At 46.1% G+C, this 17,661-nt stretch overlaps 1 protein-coding gene across 1 annotated transcript in view; it reads left to right on the top strand.

The window, feature by feature from the left end:
- The window catches only part of GPC3 (glypican 3), a 114,105-nt gene that overhangs the window by 47,027 nt on the left and 49,417 nt on the right, over positions 1 to 17,661 (top strand). The window contains exon 4 of the mRNA XM_048959846.1: positions 16,639 to 16,772. Within this exon, the coding sequence (XP_048815803.1) occupies positions 16,639 to 16,772 (134 nt within the window). The remainder of the gene's footprint in view (positions 1 to 16,638; positions 16,773 to 17,661) is intronic.

Here is a 17,661-nt window from a genome sequence, read left to right as displayed (position 1 = left end):
AACTTTTCAGAGCACTTGAAACTGGTGTCTGGGGGGACTAAGCATCAGAATCACAGAAATAGTAAGAAAGGTCAGCTGTGGGGAAGCTATTAGGTCAGGGCTTGAAGTGATGATTGAGCACCTGGTGAAGAGGAGTGATTGGCCCAGAGAGCACAGGCAGAGTGTTTGCACCTGTGCTCCTTACCTGGGCAGAAGGGGTGGAGCAGGGTTTAGAGCCCTGGACTCAGATAAGGGCCGGTTACTGAAGGGAGTGTGTCTTTTGGACCTGGGCTGCTTGCTGGGGGAGGAGTGCTGCATGATGAGAAAGCCCCTTCACCAGTTTAGGTGAGTCCAACTCTTCTTTCTGTATGTGGTGTTGCTCAGAACTGAAATTCTGGATTTGCCCCAGCGTCAGCCTTGTGGGTGGGATGGGAGACCAGGGCCTGAGATGTTTTGGTGTCTTTTTTCTTATTGGGTGCTTTGCCTACTTTGGGTCGTTCTTAGAGGGTGTGCTTTTCAGCTATCCCTTGGCTCCCTGGTGCTCCAGGGACTGTGCTGAAAACTAACAGAGGGGAAAAAAAACCACCCTCACTCATTCAAGTGAAGACCTGTGTTTTTTTTTTCTTGAGCATATAATGCAGTGGGATTCAGAGTTGCATTGCCTGGTGGCGGCTTTGTCTCAGCATGTTGAGCATCCTTGGGAGATAGATGGAGGCCATCTATAGTTCAAGTTTTGTTGGCTGGGGTAGGGAAGAAAACTGTTTCTTCCTCTTCTATCGTTATTAAAATGTACCTCTAAGTAGATGCTAAGTATAGGCATATACTTAAAATCTGAATGATTAAGGTTGGAGAACTCCTCTCAGCTCATCTAATCCAACCATCAACCCATCGCTGCTGTGCCCACCAAACATGTTTCTCATCTGTGCTTTCTGATGTACTCAAGGAGGTCTAGTTTTCCTCATTTGGGTAACTCGTTCTAGTTGGGCTGTGTTTAATCCCGGGGTTGAGGCTACTTACTACTTATTAGGAGAGACCTGATGTTCTAAAAACACGCTGTGTGAATTTCTGAACCTCCTGTGAAACTGAGGCTTTCTTGTTCAGAAAAGCTGCTGTTCTGATTGAACACCAAGGGCAAATAGAACGTGGTAATGTAATATTTGTTTTGCAGAGGAGGCTTTCTTGAGACACAGTTGATTGATCTGTGCAGGTAGTGTGGAGCTGGGGATGGGGGCAAAGGTGTTATACTTTGCTTAAAGCCAGTGATGATTAAAATCTATCACGTTTTCCTGTTAGCTGCTTGTTCCTGTCATTCTTGGCTGCTGTTTACAAAAGATCTGTGTTTATGTAGGTCATCGTAGTACTTGCACTGTAACTCTTATCTTCTTGGGGCTTTGGAAGTGTATCGGATTATGGATTTTGAGCTCTGTGGCGTTCAGCCAGAGGCTCTCTTCTCAGCTGTTTTCTGAGCCACTCTTGCTTGGTGGTTGCCTGAGATGTGTCACCACATTATTTCACAGCCCATAGATGCGTAGTGGCACCTGAGTGGTTTCACAAGGACCAAATCTCTGGGAAGTTGGGCTGCACTCATGTAAGTGTGCACCAGTAGTTTGTGTTGCTGTGTGATCCTAGAGTGATTCCACTGTTTCCTCTATTGTACTTCTGTTGGCACAATGTTAAGCATGCATTTTTTGGCAGGGCTGTCACTTTTATTGCCAAACACTGAGACCTTGATCTGTCTGCTGAGAATGTGTTTGTGGGAGGATAAGTACACAGAGCACTGCTGAAGTCACTGCAAGCCATGGCAGTAGAGCCATTAGGTACCCATCCTTTGCCAGACCAATATATAAACTGACTGACTTTAAGATTAAAAAAACAACAAACCCAAACCACAAAGTCACTGAGCATTGGCAAACTATTCATTACTTTCATATTTGATATAGCAGTTGGAATGTATCAGTGCCATCTATAGTTAGGTACTTTAACATAGCTCCTCCTTGATTATTTAATACTGGTGTGATTCTTTTCTTTGCTCTAGAGATGTTTCTGAGTTATAGCAGGGCAGAGGAAAATTTTCAAGGCAAGCAAGCCAAGTGTTTAGCAATTGTCACTTAAAGAGAACGGTCACTGGGGTTTTTAAATCCTGAAGTACTGCTGTTGCACAGCTAAAACTCTTGTGTCAACCAGAGCCCAGAGTGACTTCTTACAATTGAGCTACGAGCTGCTCAGAGAGGAACGGGGCAGTGATGGAGGAGCTGGCAGTTATAACACAGCTCAGTTGGGATCTGGGGCATACATCTTTGCCCTTAAGTGATAGAATGCAATTTCTTGTAGCTGTGCTGGAATGGAAGTTTCTCTGTTAAACTTATTGGCACATATTGAGTTTCAAAGAACATACCTGGAAGCAAGCACTTGTATTTACTGTTATCCTGTAAATATGATTGGCTTCAGACACCATTGTCATATTGAAGCCTAAAATGCCACAGGAGTTTTCTCTGGAAACATGTGGCTTTGCTCTTGTGCTGGCTTTTTGTCTCAGCCCCTTTATTTCTGACCTTGGCATGAAAATTTCTTTCCAAATTCAACTTGCTGTATGTTATGAAGCATAAGGGAAGGTTATTTGTCATGAAAATCCTCTGGAATTATGGAAAACTTATCTTCCATCCCTTTATCGGGATGATAGCCTGAACATAAACACTGCCACCCTTGTCTGTCTTTTGGACTTTTGGTATGGTTCTTATGGCACTACTTCTTCCCAATGTTTTGGGTCCGTATTGAAAACGTGCCTGGTGCTTCCCTCTCTTCTTGTTATTTTAACCACGAACGTAGTTATCACTATCAGCCTGTGCTTCCTACCACAAACAAGGACAGTCTAACACAGCATGAATAAACTTCATGAGATATCCAACCCCCATGCCTCTTGGAGTTGGGACTTTCTCTCTTGTAGAAGCTACATCAGACACAGTAGGTCTGGGTGTCACACAGCTGACGTCCTCTGGGATCCCCTCCCAGAAGCCAGCACTGCAATTTTATTTTGTAAGGTTGCAGAGTTGAGGTGAAGATTATTGACTCACCACAGACAGACAGTTGGTCTATGTCAATATTTTTCCCCAATGCTTTTTTTCCTTCCTGTAACTCATTGGGGTTTTCAACCCATCATAGCAGACTGAGCAAGAAGCAGTTTGTAGCCTGGTGAGACCCATGTGGAAATAGATGGGTGGCTGGGGGTGAGGCTCCAGCCATCTCCTCCACCCAGAGTGGGGGATGCTCTGCAGGTGTAAGTCATCAGAGAAAAGGATTTGGATTTCAGCTTTGCTATCTGTATTGCACTGTACATCTGGGAGCTTTACCTGCTGGTGTAATTGAGGTTGGATGTGAATGTAATGTGGAGCTGATGTTTGTAGCACAACCAAATCTAGGAATGGGAGCAGGCTTCAAAGGAACATGAGATCTTTCTGGTTAGTTCTACAAGCTCATAGCAAATAATGTAAAACACCGACAAACTTACCACTCAAAAACATATCAGACCTGCACCTCTGGGTACAAGAGTACTCAGTACAGCTGATACTGCTGAGTTTCTTCTGCTCCCCTCACAGCCAGCAGCTCTGTCTGCAGCACCTGCCCATGCGCAGGAGTGAAGTTCAAGGGTCTGTAAGTAAAGGAGCTTTTGGCGGAGATGGAGATGCCCTGTCTCCATACCCAGTTATTCAGTTCCTATTGGGGTGGGTGCAGTGTGTGCTGCTGTTAAGGCAGCTGACTGGGGGCTGCACTGCCCGGATGGCAGCAGGGAGCCTTGCCATGTTTTCCTATCTGCTAATGGATTTCTTTCTGTGCTGGGGCTGGGGAGAGGCTTCAGAGGGAGGCTTTGAAATGGCAGCGTGGTTTGCAGAATCATTCCCTTTGAGATGCTCAGATGGGTTTCTTTGTACTTTTAATGCAGTACAGCTATGGGATAGGCAGCTGGGTGCACTGCCTCTGCGTTTTCAGTTTCATTATCGGAAAAGTTTAATCCTCTGGCTGCTCTCCTAATGCTGGTGGCCAGCTCTCTTTTTTGCTCAAAGCTAAATACAGTGAGGCTTGGATTTCAGTAAGCTCAGAGCTGCTCAGCTATTCCAAGGTGTGTTCATTGCTTACTTTTGTTACCCATCTTGTGATACGCAGTGTGATAAGGGGCAAGCAGGTGTCTGTTCTGCTGCAGGGCAGAAATGAATCCGACCACCAAGGATGGTATCAGCAAGGAGATCCTCTGAAAATTCCTTGGGTGTATTATGCTGAGGAGATTCAGATAGTGGAGATTTTCTGATAGCTGGGGGAGCATACAGCAAAGTATTGAACTGATTTGGATCTGTACATCCCCATGTTGCTGGTGGCTTGGCTGGTGCTAAATGAGTAATGATTTAATTGAGTTATGAGTCTGTATCTTGCTCATGGGAGTGACTTTGGCATGGGTGCTCTTGGCCACCGCTTGCCCCTTGGCAGCAGTGAAGCTCAGAGGTTATTCTCAGCCCACTGGAAGCTGCATGCCTTGCCTGCCCTAGGGAAGAAGCTCATTATTGCTATGCTGTTAATTAACTTGCTGCTAACAAAGCTTTGCCTCTAGAGGATGCAGTGTGCTTCATGCATTGGTCAGCCTTGCCTATGCTCTCATGGGCACAGCAGTGTGCTGCTGTACCTGCTGCCCATGCTGAGGGCAAAGTGAGGCTCTGGGGGGAATTTATCACTGAATTGGGTCTGGCCCTGGTGGATGGAGTGCAGGGCTTTGCAGAGCCGCTAGGTGGATGCAGCAGATGTGGCCACAGTGAAGCAGGGGGAGATGCCATTAGATGTCAACATGGCTTTAATTTAAAGTAGCATTCGATTTTTGTTTCTATTTGTAAGCTTTTCTATTTTTTCCTTTTTTTTTTATTGCTTTTCCTCTGTTCTTTTAACTGGATGTGTTCTAGCCTCTGGCACATTGTGGCATTTCGGTGGAATTTGCAGTGATGCTTTTTTTTTAATTAAAAGTAGAAGGCTGCTGCTGGCAGTGCCCCCCCCCCCCTGCAGCACGGGGAGCATCCTTTGATAACATGTTTGATGCCAAACCCAACTTCACAGCGAAGCTCACACGAATCTTTTCACTGACTTTGGTCAGAGGCAGATCACACAGTTGGCGGCAACTTTATGGTCTGTGCCGTAAAAAGAGCTTTCTAAGGCTGCTACATTTTATGGGAGGGGATAGCATAGGGAGCCCACTGAGCCTGGCTTGACTTCATTTCAGATGCTGTGTAGGGCACGGTGTGAGCACGATGCACGTGGTGGGACGCCCTGCATCTTTTCTCTTCTTAAGTCAGAAGGAGTGCACAGATTTGTGCAGGTTAATTAACAGCTCTGTGTACCTGTTTGTGCACACTGGGACTTGGCCTGCTTTTTGTTTGAGTGGAGGGGATGCTTTGTTGCTGTGCAACTGGTTTTTCTCCAGATGTTTAGATTTCTATTTGGTCTTGACATCAGTGCTAGGAGCTGGCAGAGGAAAACTGTCCAAGCTGTTGGAAGTGCTGGTATACAGCTGTGCAGTGTTACACTGCTTTCTTCGCTGCACAGAGCCCACTTTCTCTCTCCTCTTTCCTGGATGGGGGATGCTTGGGATGTCGAAAAGGAGAGAGCTGGTGCTCATGTCACCCAAGCCTAATTGTATTGGGGGGTGAGGGGGTGTATGTGTATATCCGCTGTTTGAGTTCTGGGCTTTAGGCTTTGAAGTTTCAAGCTCTCATTTTACAATAAATGGTAATGGTCAAGGACGTAATGCAAGGACTTGAAATAATTGGATTTGAGGTGGGGAAAAAATGAGTTTCAGGCTGAACTGAAGATCACAGTGTCAGAAAAACCCCTCCGGACGTCTTAAGGCTTCAGCCACCTGTGAGAAGCACTGGTTGTGGGAACTGCACCTCCCAATGGTCCGGGGCACTGGAGATGTGTTCTTAACTGGAGCATTACACTGAACCTCCTCAGTGCCCCTTCTCAGTGAAGCCAGCTTTGTGCTTGAGATTCTTTCTGAGATCCAGATCTGGTTTGTCAGAAGGATGTTTGTGTCGGAGCAAGGCCCTGGCCCTGAGGAATTTACTTCTACAGCGTGAGTTCCATTGCTTTGTATCTGTCTGAAACGTCCCTATGGACAAGTCAGTGCCCTCCATGCTAAATGGGGAATCAGGGAGCTGTCTGAGTTCTTGTTGAAGCTGGTTGGATGTCTTTTTTTTCAACAGAGAGAGAATACCCAAGGATCACATCTGTGGACACGACCCCCTTGCTTCTCATCCAGAACTTCTGCAAAATGTGTTCTGCTCTCTCCTTTACAGATACCGTATCCTTACTCAGCCCTGCAGTGCCACACTTGTGCTCACAGATACCCGTCTAGTTATGCTTTTTGTGCTAAACTCTCTTCTGGCCTCATTGTCCACAACTGCAGCTTTTACCAGGAACTCCATCCGAGGTCATTCCTGGGGCATCCTTCATGCTAACTACTCTGAGTTTACTTTCAGTGACAATAACCCTTGTGAGTGCTGCTGCCTTATGACTGTAACCAACTCCCCCATTAGCAATGCTGATGAATGCACCAAGAACAAAACAGAAGCTTAAAGGTGGTCCTCTGCAGAGCAGAAATAGTGCCCAGAGCCGCCCATGCAGAGCATCAGCATTTTGTTTTGCAATGCAGAAAATGATGTTCTGGGTTGCAATGAGTACTGTGCTTCATTTTGAATTCTCTGCCAGCATGCAGTACGCGCTCAGAGCAGTGTGTTGTATCATTTTTACATCTTATTATAAAGTAGCTTTGAGGTACTGGGCATGAAAGATACCATCTACCAATATATTTAACTGGAAGGAAATTGCAGAGAGATGAGGCTAGTATTTCAAATGTCCACTGCTGGCCAAGCTGTCCTGTTGGCCTCTTTGCATTGCTGCAGAGCAAGCCAGAGCCCTTCTCTATCTCTACCTGTTGGGTTTCCCCACTAATAAGTCCCTGAGGGTGCAGGTCCTGCTCTCAGATGTATGCATGAGGGTGAAGTTTGCTGCTAACTTCATTATTCTGTGAAAGGCTCATTTGAGTGAGAGGCTGCAGAAAGCTGCCTTGATAGCCTGCAGTCACTGTGGCAGAGTTATTTCTGTTTGAAGAGGTGGAAAAAAAAGAAAAATCCAACCAGCAGCTGGTGAATGTAGAGATTCTTTATGCAGGTATATCTTTCTAACCTAATCAATTTTCACACCTAATTCTCTTTTGCTGTGGTGGAGATGATGCTCTTAGGCACTGACCTGCAGAGGGATGAAGTGAGTGAGCTTAGTGGTTTCTGATGATAACTTGAGGACAACTGAGTTACTTCTCTCTAAAGCTTATTAAGTCTTGGATAGCACATATTGATCCGTGTCATGGTGCAAATCAACCTTGTGCACCTGCCCTCCAGAGCATCAGAAAGCAGCTATTTCTTCTGCTATTTCAGTGGTCTGTGCTGGTGTTTCCATCATCCTTCCTCTGTGTGAACATGCCCATAGCCACATCCCTCAGTGCCACATCTCCATGGTTCTGGAGCACCTTTGGGGATTGTGATCCCACTGTTCCCTGGACAGCTGTGGCAGTGCAGCACCACTCTTTCTCATAAGAAAGTTTTCCTTCTATCCAACGTGAGCCCATTGCTCATTGTATGTCACTGCTTAGGAACCAGAAAGCACTTCAGGAGCGCTTTCTACCAGGAGTTGTTGTGGAATCTGTATCTCTGAGTTGTGAAAGCTTGCAAAGTGAGTAAAAAGTGAAGATGACATACAGAAACGGAGTGAAATTATTTGATCTGTTCCAATCCAGTGCTTTTGCCCCTTGTTTTGGAATCACTGGATATGAATTGATAGGAATTTTGCTTCTGATGATCAAATTCCAGCCATTGGTTTGTCAACATCAGTAAAGGTGTTGCGATGAAAACCAGATTAATTCCACCTGTCTGAAAGCAGCCTATTGTGGAATGAGCCACTCTAATATATTAATCAGACATATAAAGCAGCATTGTAACAAGGTTAAAAGTGCACACCGATTTCCATTATAAAGATATTCTCAATCAAGCAGAACCTAATCTACTGCTGTAAGTCACTCTGTAATTCAATTGTACTAACCACAGCGTGTGTAAGAGCAAGATGTGTTACAAAGTCTAAGAAAAAGCCCTGAAGATATTTTCTATAAAGATGTTTATAATGATTTACATTTTCAATAAGCCTGATTTGTCTTTGTGAAGAGTGTAATTCCTTTATCACGGTCAAAAATCTAATAGGAGTCTTTTTACCTTGTCTGCTGTGTTTTGAGTAAATTATTTTGTGCTGACCTTTAATTGGATTAGACAATTTGCTGTCAGGAAAGGGGGGAAAAAAAAAATTAATATGGATCCAGTAGCTTCAAAACTAAGAAATCAAAAGATGAATAACAAGATGTTTGTGAGGGATGAAAGAACACAGGGCCTTCTTGAGCACTTCGTTGGCCTTGGATGGATGAATATTACCGCAACGGATCCCTGCTGTGCTGAGTGATTTTTACCACTTTCTGCCATTAACAATTACTGCATTTCCGTTGCAGGCTTTGCCCCAGGAGACTGCGGTGTGGCTGTGGGCACAGCCTTGTGCACCCCTGAGCTGGGAGGTGCTCCTGGGGAGGCTCCCGTGTCCCCATAGCGCATCCTGGTGGTGCTCTGGGCTTAGCTGGAAATCCAGTGCTTGTTATCACTTTGCAGGAGATGTTGAGCAACTTAAAACAAACAAACAAACCACTGATGATCTGGTGAGCTTCTGTGCTTCCAGCCTGGTTGCTTTAGCAGAAGGTGGTATTGTGAATGGGAGAGGTGGCTGCTGGGGCCCTTCCTATGGGAGAGCTACAGGCAGTGGGGTTCTGGCCCTCTGTTGATGGCTGGGGGGCATTGGGGTGCTTTGGGGTCAGAAGGTTTTCTGCACAGCTCAACTGCCCCTTCACTGAATGGTGTTTCATAGCAAAAAGTGCTCCCAAAACCTTTTGGGATTTGGTGCAAGAGTTCATTGAAGTAGAGATCTAAAAAGCTGTGTATACCTGTGAGCACAGACCCTTATGGGTTACAGGATGGCTGTTCTTTGTTACCTGCTTTGATATCACCAGTTAAAGCAGAGTTAGCAGTAAGCCTGGCGTGCTCTGTTTTATATAAATGTTATACTTACTATTGGATTCCTGATAGAAAGAGAACTAATTAAGGAGATGGGATATCATCAGTAGATTTTTCTTTCCTGAGATTTTATGAGCAGTAATTTGAAAAGAGCCATATTAAAGTCATTGAGAAACAAGTTAATGCTGCGTTTCCGAGAATATTACCCTTCTACCCAAAGATTATATTCAAGAACAAACAGTGTACAGTAGCTAATTGCTAGCTGACACATTATAATGGCTTTATACTTCCCAAATTGAATCAGTCTGGTTAAAGAAAAAATGTCATGCAGTAACTTTTTAATTATTCAACAATGTATTTCTCAAAGAATAATTGAATCGCTGCTCAAGGCTGTAGGGAGAAAGTTGGACCAGTGGATATTGACCCCATTTGCTACCCAGCTGACACTACTGCTCTTAAATAACCTCTGCCAGGCTGTCTCCAGGTTGCTGCCTTATGTCCCAGACTGATGGCAGATATCTGTTTTTTCCTGTTTTTCCTCTCTAAATTAAGCTGTTAGGAATTCATTTCTCCAATTGTTCCTTTTTGTAGTGCTGCAGGCAAAAAAAAAAAAAAAAAAAGTGCAATATTAAAATCCACAGCAATCTGCAAAGGAAACCTATTAACAGAGTGAAGGAAAATAGCAAATGCACCTTGCATGCCTTGAGCCCTCATCATTCAGGAAATGTGGAGATGTGGCACTGAGGAACGTGGCTGTGGGCATGGTGGGATGGGTTGGGTTGGACTTGGTGATCTTAGAGGCCTTTTCCACCCTTAATGATTCTGTCTGTGCCCTGTGCTTTTTCTCACCAGTGTTGGTGGCCACGCAACAGGCAGAGGTGCAGAAAGGAACTTGGGATGATCTTGGTGGAAACTGGGCATCCTTAAATCCACTTCCTTGCTTTGCCTCTCAGCCTGTTGAGCTGGAGAAGGTAACCCTCTCTGCAGCAGGAGGGCCTTGCTGGGACATGCAACAGAGGTGATATGAGCATAATAGTGTGCGCAATGAGTTTTGCTCCTCAGCAAGACTTTGGTTGGCCTGGCTCCCTGTTTTTCTTTTCTGTTGCGTTGTCCCTTTGCTGTGTGTTCATCATTCAGGCAATGCTGTTCCTCTTTCCAGGAATAAAACCGAGGTTTGGTTGTCTAAGAAACATCAGACTGCACGGATCTAACTTAGAAACATAACGGGTACGTTAGTGTGCTATGGGGCCCTGTTCCAGGAAATGTTTCCATTTGGGAAAACTGCATCAGCGTGTACTGAAAATGAAGCCAGTGTGGTTTTTTTTTTTTTTTTGCTTGACTGGTCCCTACTGTTAGCTGTGCTGGGACACCAGTGTGTGCCCTGTGGTCTGCTGCCCAGGTCTGCCCATAAGAAACAAATACTCTGTTTTGTGTTAAACATGGAATGAACAAAACACTGGAGGGAAACACTGACTTCAAAAGTTGTGCTTTAATTGCATGTCATAGATTATAAATGCAGAAGGAACAACTGTGATCATTTAGTCCAACTTCCTCTCTACCTATAAATAACAATAAACAGCCTTTTGCTTAAACACGAAGCAGCTTTCTCTGGTGGATTAAATGCTGCATACTGGCGGTGCTAGAAAGGAGGAACATCTTGTTTGCGTTATTTTATGCACATTTGAAAGGCTCTGCTCCAACGGAGGTCATGGCTCCTTTGAGCAAAAGGGCATCAGCACAGCGGAGGATTGGGTCAGTGAGGGTGGGAGCTAGGCAGGGTGTGCTGGTTTATGTACACACGGAATGTTGGGTGGTGCTGGGAGTGGGGTGCCATGCTGCAATGGGAATGCGTTGGCAGCCCTCTGCTTGAGCCTTGGGTGCAGAGGGGTCCTCCATGCTCCTGCTGCCACACTGAGCCTCTGCAAAGCATCTCGTGGCACTCTGTTCTGACTGGAGGATGCGGTGGAAAAATTGCATGGTTATGTTTCCTTCTCACCAATCCCTCCTCAGCTGGGATGTCCACTGGGCTTTGGAGGTGACAGCCCCCTGGTAATGCACTGCAGGGGTCCCCCAGCACTGCCTGCCCTGGTGTGACAGGCGCTGTTATTCTAAGCATTAGTGTTTGTGTGCATCTTACACATTATAGTGCTACATTATTTAAAGGGGATGCATTATTGAACAGTGCTCAGCGTGGAGGGCAGGTCGCTCCCTGCCATCCCTGCTGTTCTGGCTGCTTGGTCAGGAGGCTGTCTTATGTAATCCCTGCAAGGTGATGTCTGAATCATGGGTCGTAATGCAACAGGGCTGATTAACAGCAGCAGCATGCTGTTAATGGGGAATGTTAGAGAAATGTGTGCAGAAGACATCTATGTTGTCACACTGCATTCCTGCTCAAGCGTGTGAAACCGCAGTGATCATTACTTGCTGAATAATGACGTGCTTCCAAAAAATAAAGGGCTGTAGATTCATTGTTATGTCCATAATCATATCTTCTGCTGTGAGAAGGGTGAGGGAGTGCGGAGTTCTTTCACATCCTCCTGACAAAATGTATATAATGATTACAAGCATAGAATAAGAACATTTGTCCTAGCTAAATGTTTATTCACTTCTGTTAATCGGAATGGGTTTGAGAGTGGGCCACAGTCCGTGGAAGCAATGCAATCACTCCAGCACTGTGGCAGATTTAAATCAGTAATAAAAGCCCTGGGGAAATTAACAAGACAAAACATTAACCACAGACTAAACATTAACATATATTAGCATTTTTATTACACCTGTAGAAATGGCAAACAGGCTTGGTTACTACTATTAAAAAGTTTATGCTCTATCCCCCATCATTGCAATGTATATTTTGTTTTAAGCCCTTTAGAATTTAATTAAGCTGATTTCTGTCGCAGCATTTGAGTAACAGACTTCAGGTTCACTTTTATGGTGACTTTGAAGATAAAGAACGCCTTCATCCCCTGTTTATAATGCTAATGATACGTGTGACATTTAGCAGAGCGGGCTGTGAAAAAGCCACAAGGAGAGGGGAGGCAGCGCCAGGGCACGGAGCTGCTCTGCTGCTCTCAGGATGAGTGGCCAAAGGAGGATCCTGCATGAGATGATGCTCAGGGCTTTGTGGGTTCTCCAAAGGCAGTGTGTTTTTTTTCCAGGGCTTTGATGGTCTGTTCTGAGCGAAGCTGTGCACTGTGGCAAATCGCCCTTTCCGAGGCTGTGTTCAAATCACTTACAGTAGTTAATCGCTTCTCAGTTTAATGCGCGGCTTCTCCCGAAGGGAACTCAGAAATAGGTATAAAATGACATATGTGAACTGCAGAGAGTGGAGAAGATTGCAGGAGGAAGTCTTTAAAAATGAGGCCATCCCCTGGAGGGGGGGAAAAAGGTGGTGGAAAAAAAGTACTGTCTCTTCCTGGAGGATGAATCTATAAGCAGAAGAGTTCACAGAGAAGACAAATGGAAGCTTTCCTTAAAGTTTAAGCAAAGGTCAAATACAGAAAGCTGTCCTTTGCAGTAGGGTTTGTGGTCTGGATGGGAAGCTGCTGCAGCAGGTACCCAGCTTGTCTGATGCATTCTCATCAGGGAAAGCTGATGAGCTTTTTTTTTTTTTTCCTTTCCAGAAAGCTTCTAGGAAATTACCTTCAGAATGCTCACACCTCTTAGAGGTGGTGCTCAGATTGGTGTGGGGCATCACTTGTGTGCTGCTTCCCAGCTGTGGGTGCCCCATCCTTAGAGGTGCCCAAGGCTGGGTTGCATGGGGCCCTGGACAGCCAGAGCTGGTGGGGGGGCACGCAGCCCACAGAAGGGGTTGCAATGAGAGGGACTGACTTTAAGTTCCCTTCCAACCCAAGCTGTTCTGTAATTCCCATGTGTCTATTGCAAGTCAAGTCCTTTGGCATCTCTAAATTAATGGAGGAGCGCTGAGATGGTGCTCCATTAGGGTTTTCCCTGTGCTCCTCTCAGATCAATGCTCCCTTCCAGGCAGAGCCATTATCCAGCCCCTGGGGTGTGGGAGACAGCTGCCCACTGCCTGTGGGGATGTACCTAGACTGGGCTGCCCTGAGGCTGTGGGGCAGAGGTGGGGGTGTGTGGTGGTCAGTGGGAGGCAGTGTCATGCTGCATCGTGCTTGCTTGGAGAATGCTAATGAAATCAAGGAATTAGCAAGTGTATTAATGAGATGGAGCAGGAAAACCGAGCTTTGGCTGTTGAAGTAGTTGGTGATGTTGGGCACTTGTGAAAGTTTGGGGATTTGAGGGAGGTGTTGTGTTGTGTGCCCTAACCAAAAAGCCCAACCCATTTTGCTTAAAACTCATTCTGCCATTTTATTATTCATTTTCTGTAGTGTAATGCTTCAAGCTGCAGCCTGTTCTGGGACATGAAATAAGACTGCAACGTTCTTGCACTGAATACACTTCTAATAAGGATTTGTGTGTGTTTATGATGCCTCTGACAGCACTCAAAGCCACAGATCCATTGGCTTTGTTCTGTGGGTGTGCTTTGCTTTCCACGTTTGTCCCTTTGTTGCATCTCAGATTGTCATTTTCTGGACTCTAAAATTTGGAGCTTGCTTTAGAACAGTAATGATGATCGGGAAGAGCTTGGAGAACAGAGTCTGTGTGTTTTAGTTGCAGCAGGGAGGCAAAGAAGAGGAAGGATGGAAACAGACTTGCTGAGATGTTGTCCCAGGACCACCGGTGGCCCAGCAGGCTGCAGCAGATGGCTTGTGAACGCCTTTCCCCCTCCAATGCACACACGATCCTGCCCCTGCAAATGAGCAGGCAATCTGTTACTTCTACATTCTCTCACTTTGCTTAATGTTCAAATCCCAGCTGGATTTTTGACTGAAAAGTGACAATCATTTGGCTGCGACTTCACAAGATGAGCTGCGCATTGGTGTGTTTTTTTTCCTGAGAAGGTCAATTGGTCCTTGAATAAATAACTAAGTAAGAACTTGCAGCACATGCTGCCCAAACTTCCCAACTTCGTGCTTGCCAAGACTACATCTGCTGCCCTGTTTTGGGGCTGTGTTTGTGAGAGGGCTGCAATTTGGGGCTCTATCTATTGCACTCTCCTGTAAAGCCCCAGTGCTGCCTGGTCCCATGTCTGGGGCTCAGCACAAACTGCAGTGGAGTTGCGTGGCCCCATCCACCGGGGTGCTTTGCTTTTTGAAGTGGTGCCTCAGATGGTGCCATTGTTCCCGCTGTCACTTGGGCCCTCCTCTCCCATTCAGCACGCTTCAGCATCCTTGGAAAAAAAAAAGCCTTGATCCTGGCCTTGCTCTTCTCTCGGAGTTCAATAGGCTTTGCCAGCTGAAAGGCCGCTTTCAAAGGGGGAAGGGAGGCTTTTCAGAGTTTGGGGGAAATCAAAGGGAATCATCACAAATGGCTGCTTAAAATAACCGACCTTTTCCCGCGTCCCTCCTCTGCTTTGCATTCCTGTGCAGAATGTGGGTGCAATGGTGGAGCTTTTGTTGCTGCTCATTTTGTGCCCTCTGTCTCTCAGTGTCTGCATGCCCTGTTTTTCCCCTTTAGGGTTTGGAGCAGAACCCATCTCTGACCCCCCCACTGTCTCAGATGGCACCTTTTGGGATGAGATGTGCAGCACCTCATACATCCTCATAGAATTGTTTGAGTTGGAAGGGGCCCTTAAAGGCTATCTGGTCCAACTCTCCTGCACTGAGCAGGGACGCTCACAGCTCCATTGGTGCGCTCAGAGCCTCATCCAGGCTGACCTTGGGTGTCTGCAGGGGTACCTGCCACATCTTTGGGCAACCTGTGCTAATGCCTCACTACTCTTATTGGAAATAACTTCTTCCTTTTTCAGTCTAAGTCTCTCATCTTTTAGTTTGAAACCATTTCTCCGTGTCCTATTGCAACAAACAGAAACTGCAGTGCCTGGCTTCCTGTTTGGCTTCACTTTTACTTTGTACTGTATGGCATCCTGAGCAAAAAAACTGCCACTCTTGATAACAAAACAGGTGATATTTGTAATTTATTTGCCCAGCCAAATGCAGGATGTAATAGAATGCAATTAATCTCTTCTTGCACATCAGATGCTCTTAGCTTTGGGCAGTGGGTGTGCTTTTAATCGGTGTGCTGCTCAGGGCCATTCAGCAGCTGCAGTGCTGTGATGTGGAGCTCAATGAGGTGCTGCTGGGATTGTATTGTAGGTACATGGTTGGTCCCAAGCCTGGATGTGGGTGGTGGGATGAGGCTTGAGGAAAGTGAAATCAATGTTGGCTGTGGTGCCTTTGTGGTCCCTGAGCATTCTGCAAGTGTGCCCAAGTCCTGCAGAAAAACTGATAGGTTTGGTGGGTTGATAGCTGTACTGGATAATCGTGGTAGTCTTTTCCAACCTCAATGATGATTTAGTGAGTACTATTGGTAACAGGTGGATGGTTGGACTGGATGATCTTGAAGGTCTTTTCCAACCTTGGTGATTCTGTGATTCTATGATTCTAAGTGGTTTAGAAGGGCATTTCCTAGCATTGGGTTGGCCTGGTGGTGCCATGGTGGGGTAGCTGTCTTGCTGTCCACTGTCAGTGTCCTGCAGAAGGAGATGGGCACAGGTCCACCTGCAGTGAGATTGCAGCAGCAGTGCCGTGAAGCTGGCATGGAGTCACCGGGCAGCGGCCATGTGGGAGAACTTTAATGAGGTCTTTTGGATTCTTGCCACTGCAGCCACTTAACGAATCATCATCTGTATGCTAATGATCTAATTTGTGTCATTAACAGAAACCTGTTAATCAAGACCTCCCATGACATGACTCAGCTGGAGCTGCAATGCTTGCTGTATTTTAGGCTGTGATTTTCTTTCAATTAGCAATGATACGTATGATGCTCATCCCTGGGTACCAGCAGCATGAGCTCTGCAGATGCTGAGCTGCTTCGAGCTGCAGAATGGAGGGCTCAGGATCTGCCTTTTGAAGGGAGGTGTTTCCTAACAGTCTGGCTGGAAAGGTGGAGCGTGGTACCCTGAGGTGCTGCGAATTTGGGGAAGGGAGGAAAAATGCATGAGCATCTTTCTGCCAGTGTGAGTTTAACTCAACAGAAGGGTGCTCGTTCAGGAGTTGGGCTGCATCCTTATGGCAACAGTTTGTTTTTGGGCAGTGGGATGTGCATGGGAGGGAGTCCATCAGGCATCACCTTGGTCTGCAGACTGGGTATGTGCATCCTTGTAGGGATGGTGTCTTCACCTTCCAGGGTAAGATGTGTGGCAACTTTAAAAATCCTCAGAATCAGACTCAAGTGGCTCTATGCTCGGAGGGAGATCAAGTGCATCAGTGTGTTCTCTGCTAATTATTTCACTTCATTTTTTTTTCTCCTTGGAGTGGGGCACTGTAAGTGAAGTGAGAAGTAACATAGAGTCCTAAATCTATTCTGAGAGTGATTTGGGAACTCCGGGGTTGCTGGAGGTAGGCAGTGGTGTACAAAGTTCCTAACCCAGCAGCGTGCATCTTTGTTGTCTTCCTTCAGTACTCATGGCCCCGATATTCCCTCATGCTGTGGTGTTTGCATGTTCCAGGTCAGCCGGCTCTGCGGTCACGCTCAGCAGAGGCAGTATCGATCCACTAATTACCCTGAAGACCTCTTCATTGACAAAAAAGTCCTGAAGGTGACTCGCATAGAGCAGGAAGAAACGCTGTCGAGCAGGAGGAGGTAAGTGCACAAAATGCCATTTCTGATTTGCTGAGCATTGCTGTTGTGCCAGATATACCCCTGGGTAGAAATGGTGGCTGTCGGCTAAAACTTTGCACGAAGCAACGTGCAGCCAGTGGGCTTATTTCACTTTGATTCTGTGCAGTCTTTCACAGTAGTTCAGAGATATATACAGCCTTCCACTGCGTATTACCAAGTGAAGCAGGTGCTGTGCCTTTACTGCTGTTGTAAATACTATAAAAATCTGTACAGGAAAGGGCAAATTCTGCCCTTCTTGTACCTGGGGATGGACTAGCTTGGAGCAACAGAGCCACATTCCAGTTATAGTTCCCATGAGATAACAGCAGGACTCACATTCCTCCCTTGTCTCGACATGTTGGAGATGCTGTTTTAGGACTACACAGCCTAATGAGATCTGCTGCAACAAATCACACAAGCTTATACCTGCAGATATGGAGGAGTTTCTTCTGTCTTCTTCCTGCCCTGCTTGGAACTTCTTTTTATTCTCCCTGATGCTGCTTGGATGTGCAGGATGTGAGGAGCTGGACATGATGTGAATTGGCTTAGGGTTGGTGGGACAGCAGACCTTGTCTTATTCATTGAGAAATAAGGCAATGAATGAGACCACGTCCTATTTTGTTGTGCTTGGTGTAAGGGGCTGGCCCTCTCTCCTCAGTGCAATATGTGACTGCAGGAGGTGGTTGCCCAAAGATATGTGCAGGAAGGTGAGCTCCCAGCCTGTGTAAGGGCTCTGGGTTCCCCAGTCAAACTCTTGTTTATGGGTGTGGATAGGGGAAGGTTGCTGTAGGCTGGCAGGCTGTGCTGCGCTGGGCCGGGGAGGGGTTTGAGTTCCCACTGCTTCTGCTTCCATCTGCGCCTGCAAAACCCA

This window comes from Lagopus muta, chromosome 13 (assembly GCF_023343835.1).
Source record: "Lagopus muta isolate bLagMut1 chromosome 13, bLagMut1 primary, whole genome shotgun sequence".
NCBI classification, from domain to species: Eukaryota; Metazoa; Chordata; class Aves; order Galliformes; family Phasianidae; genus Lagopus; species Lagopus muta.
The sequence above is the reverse complement of the archived record's forward strand: the minus strand, read 5'-3'. Positions and strand labels throughout refer to the sequence as shown.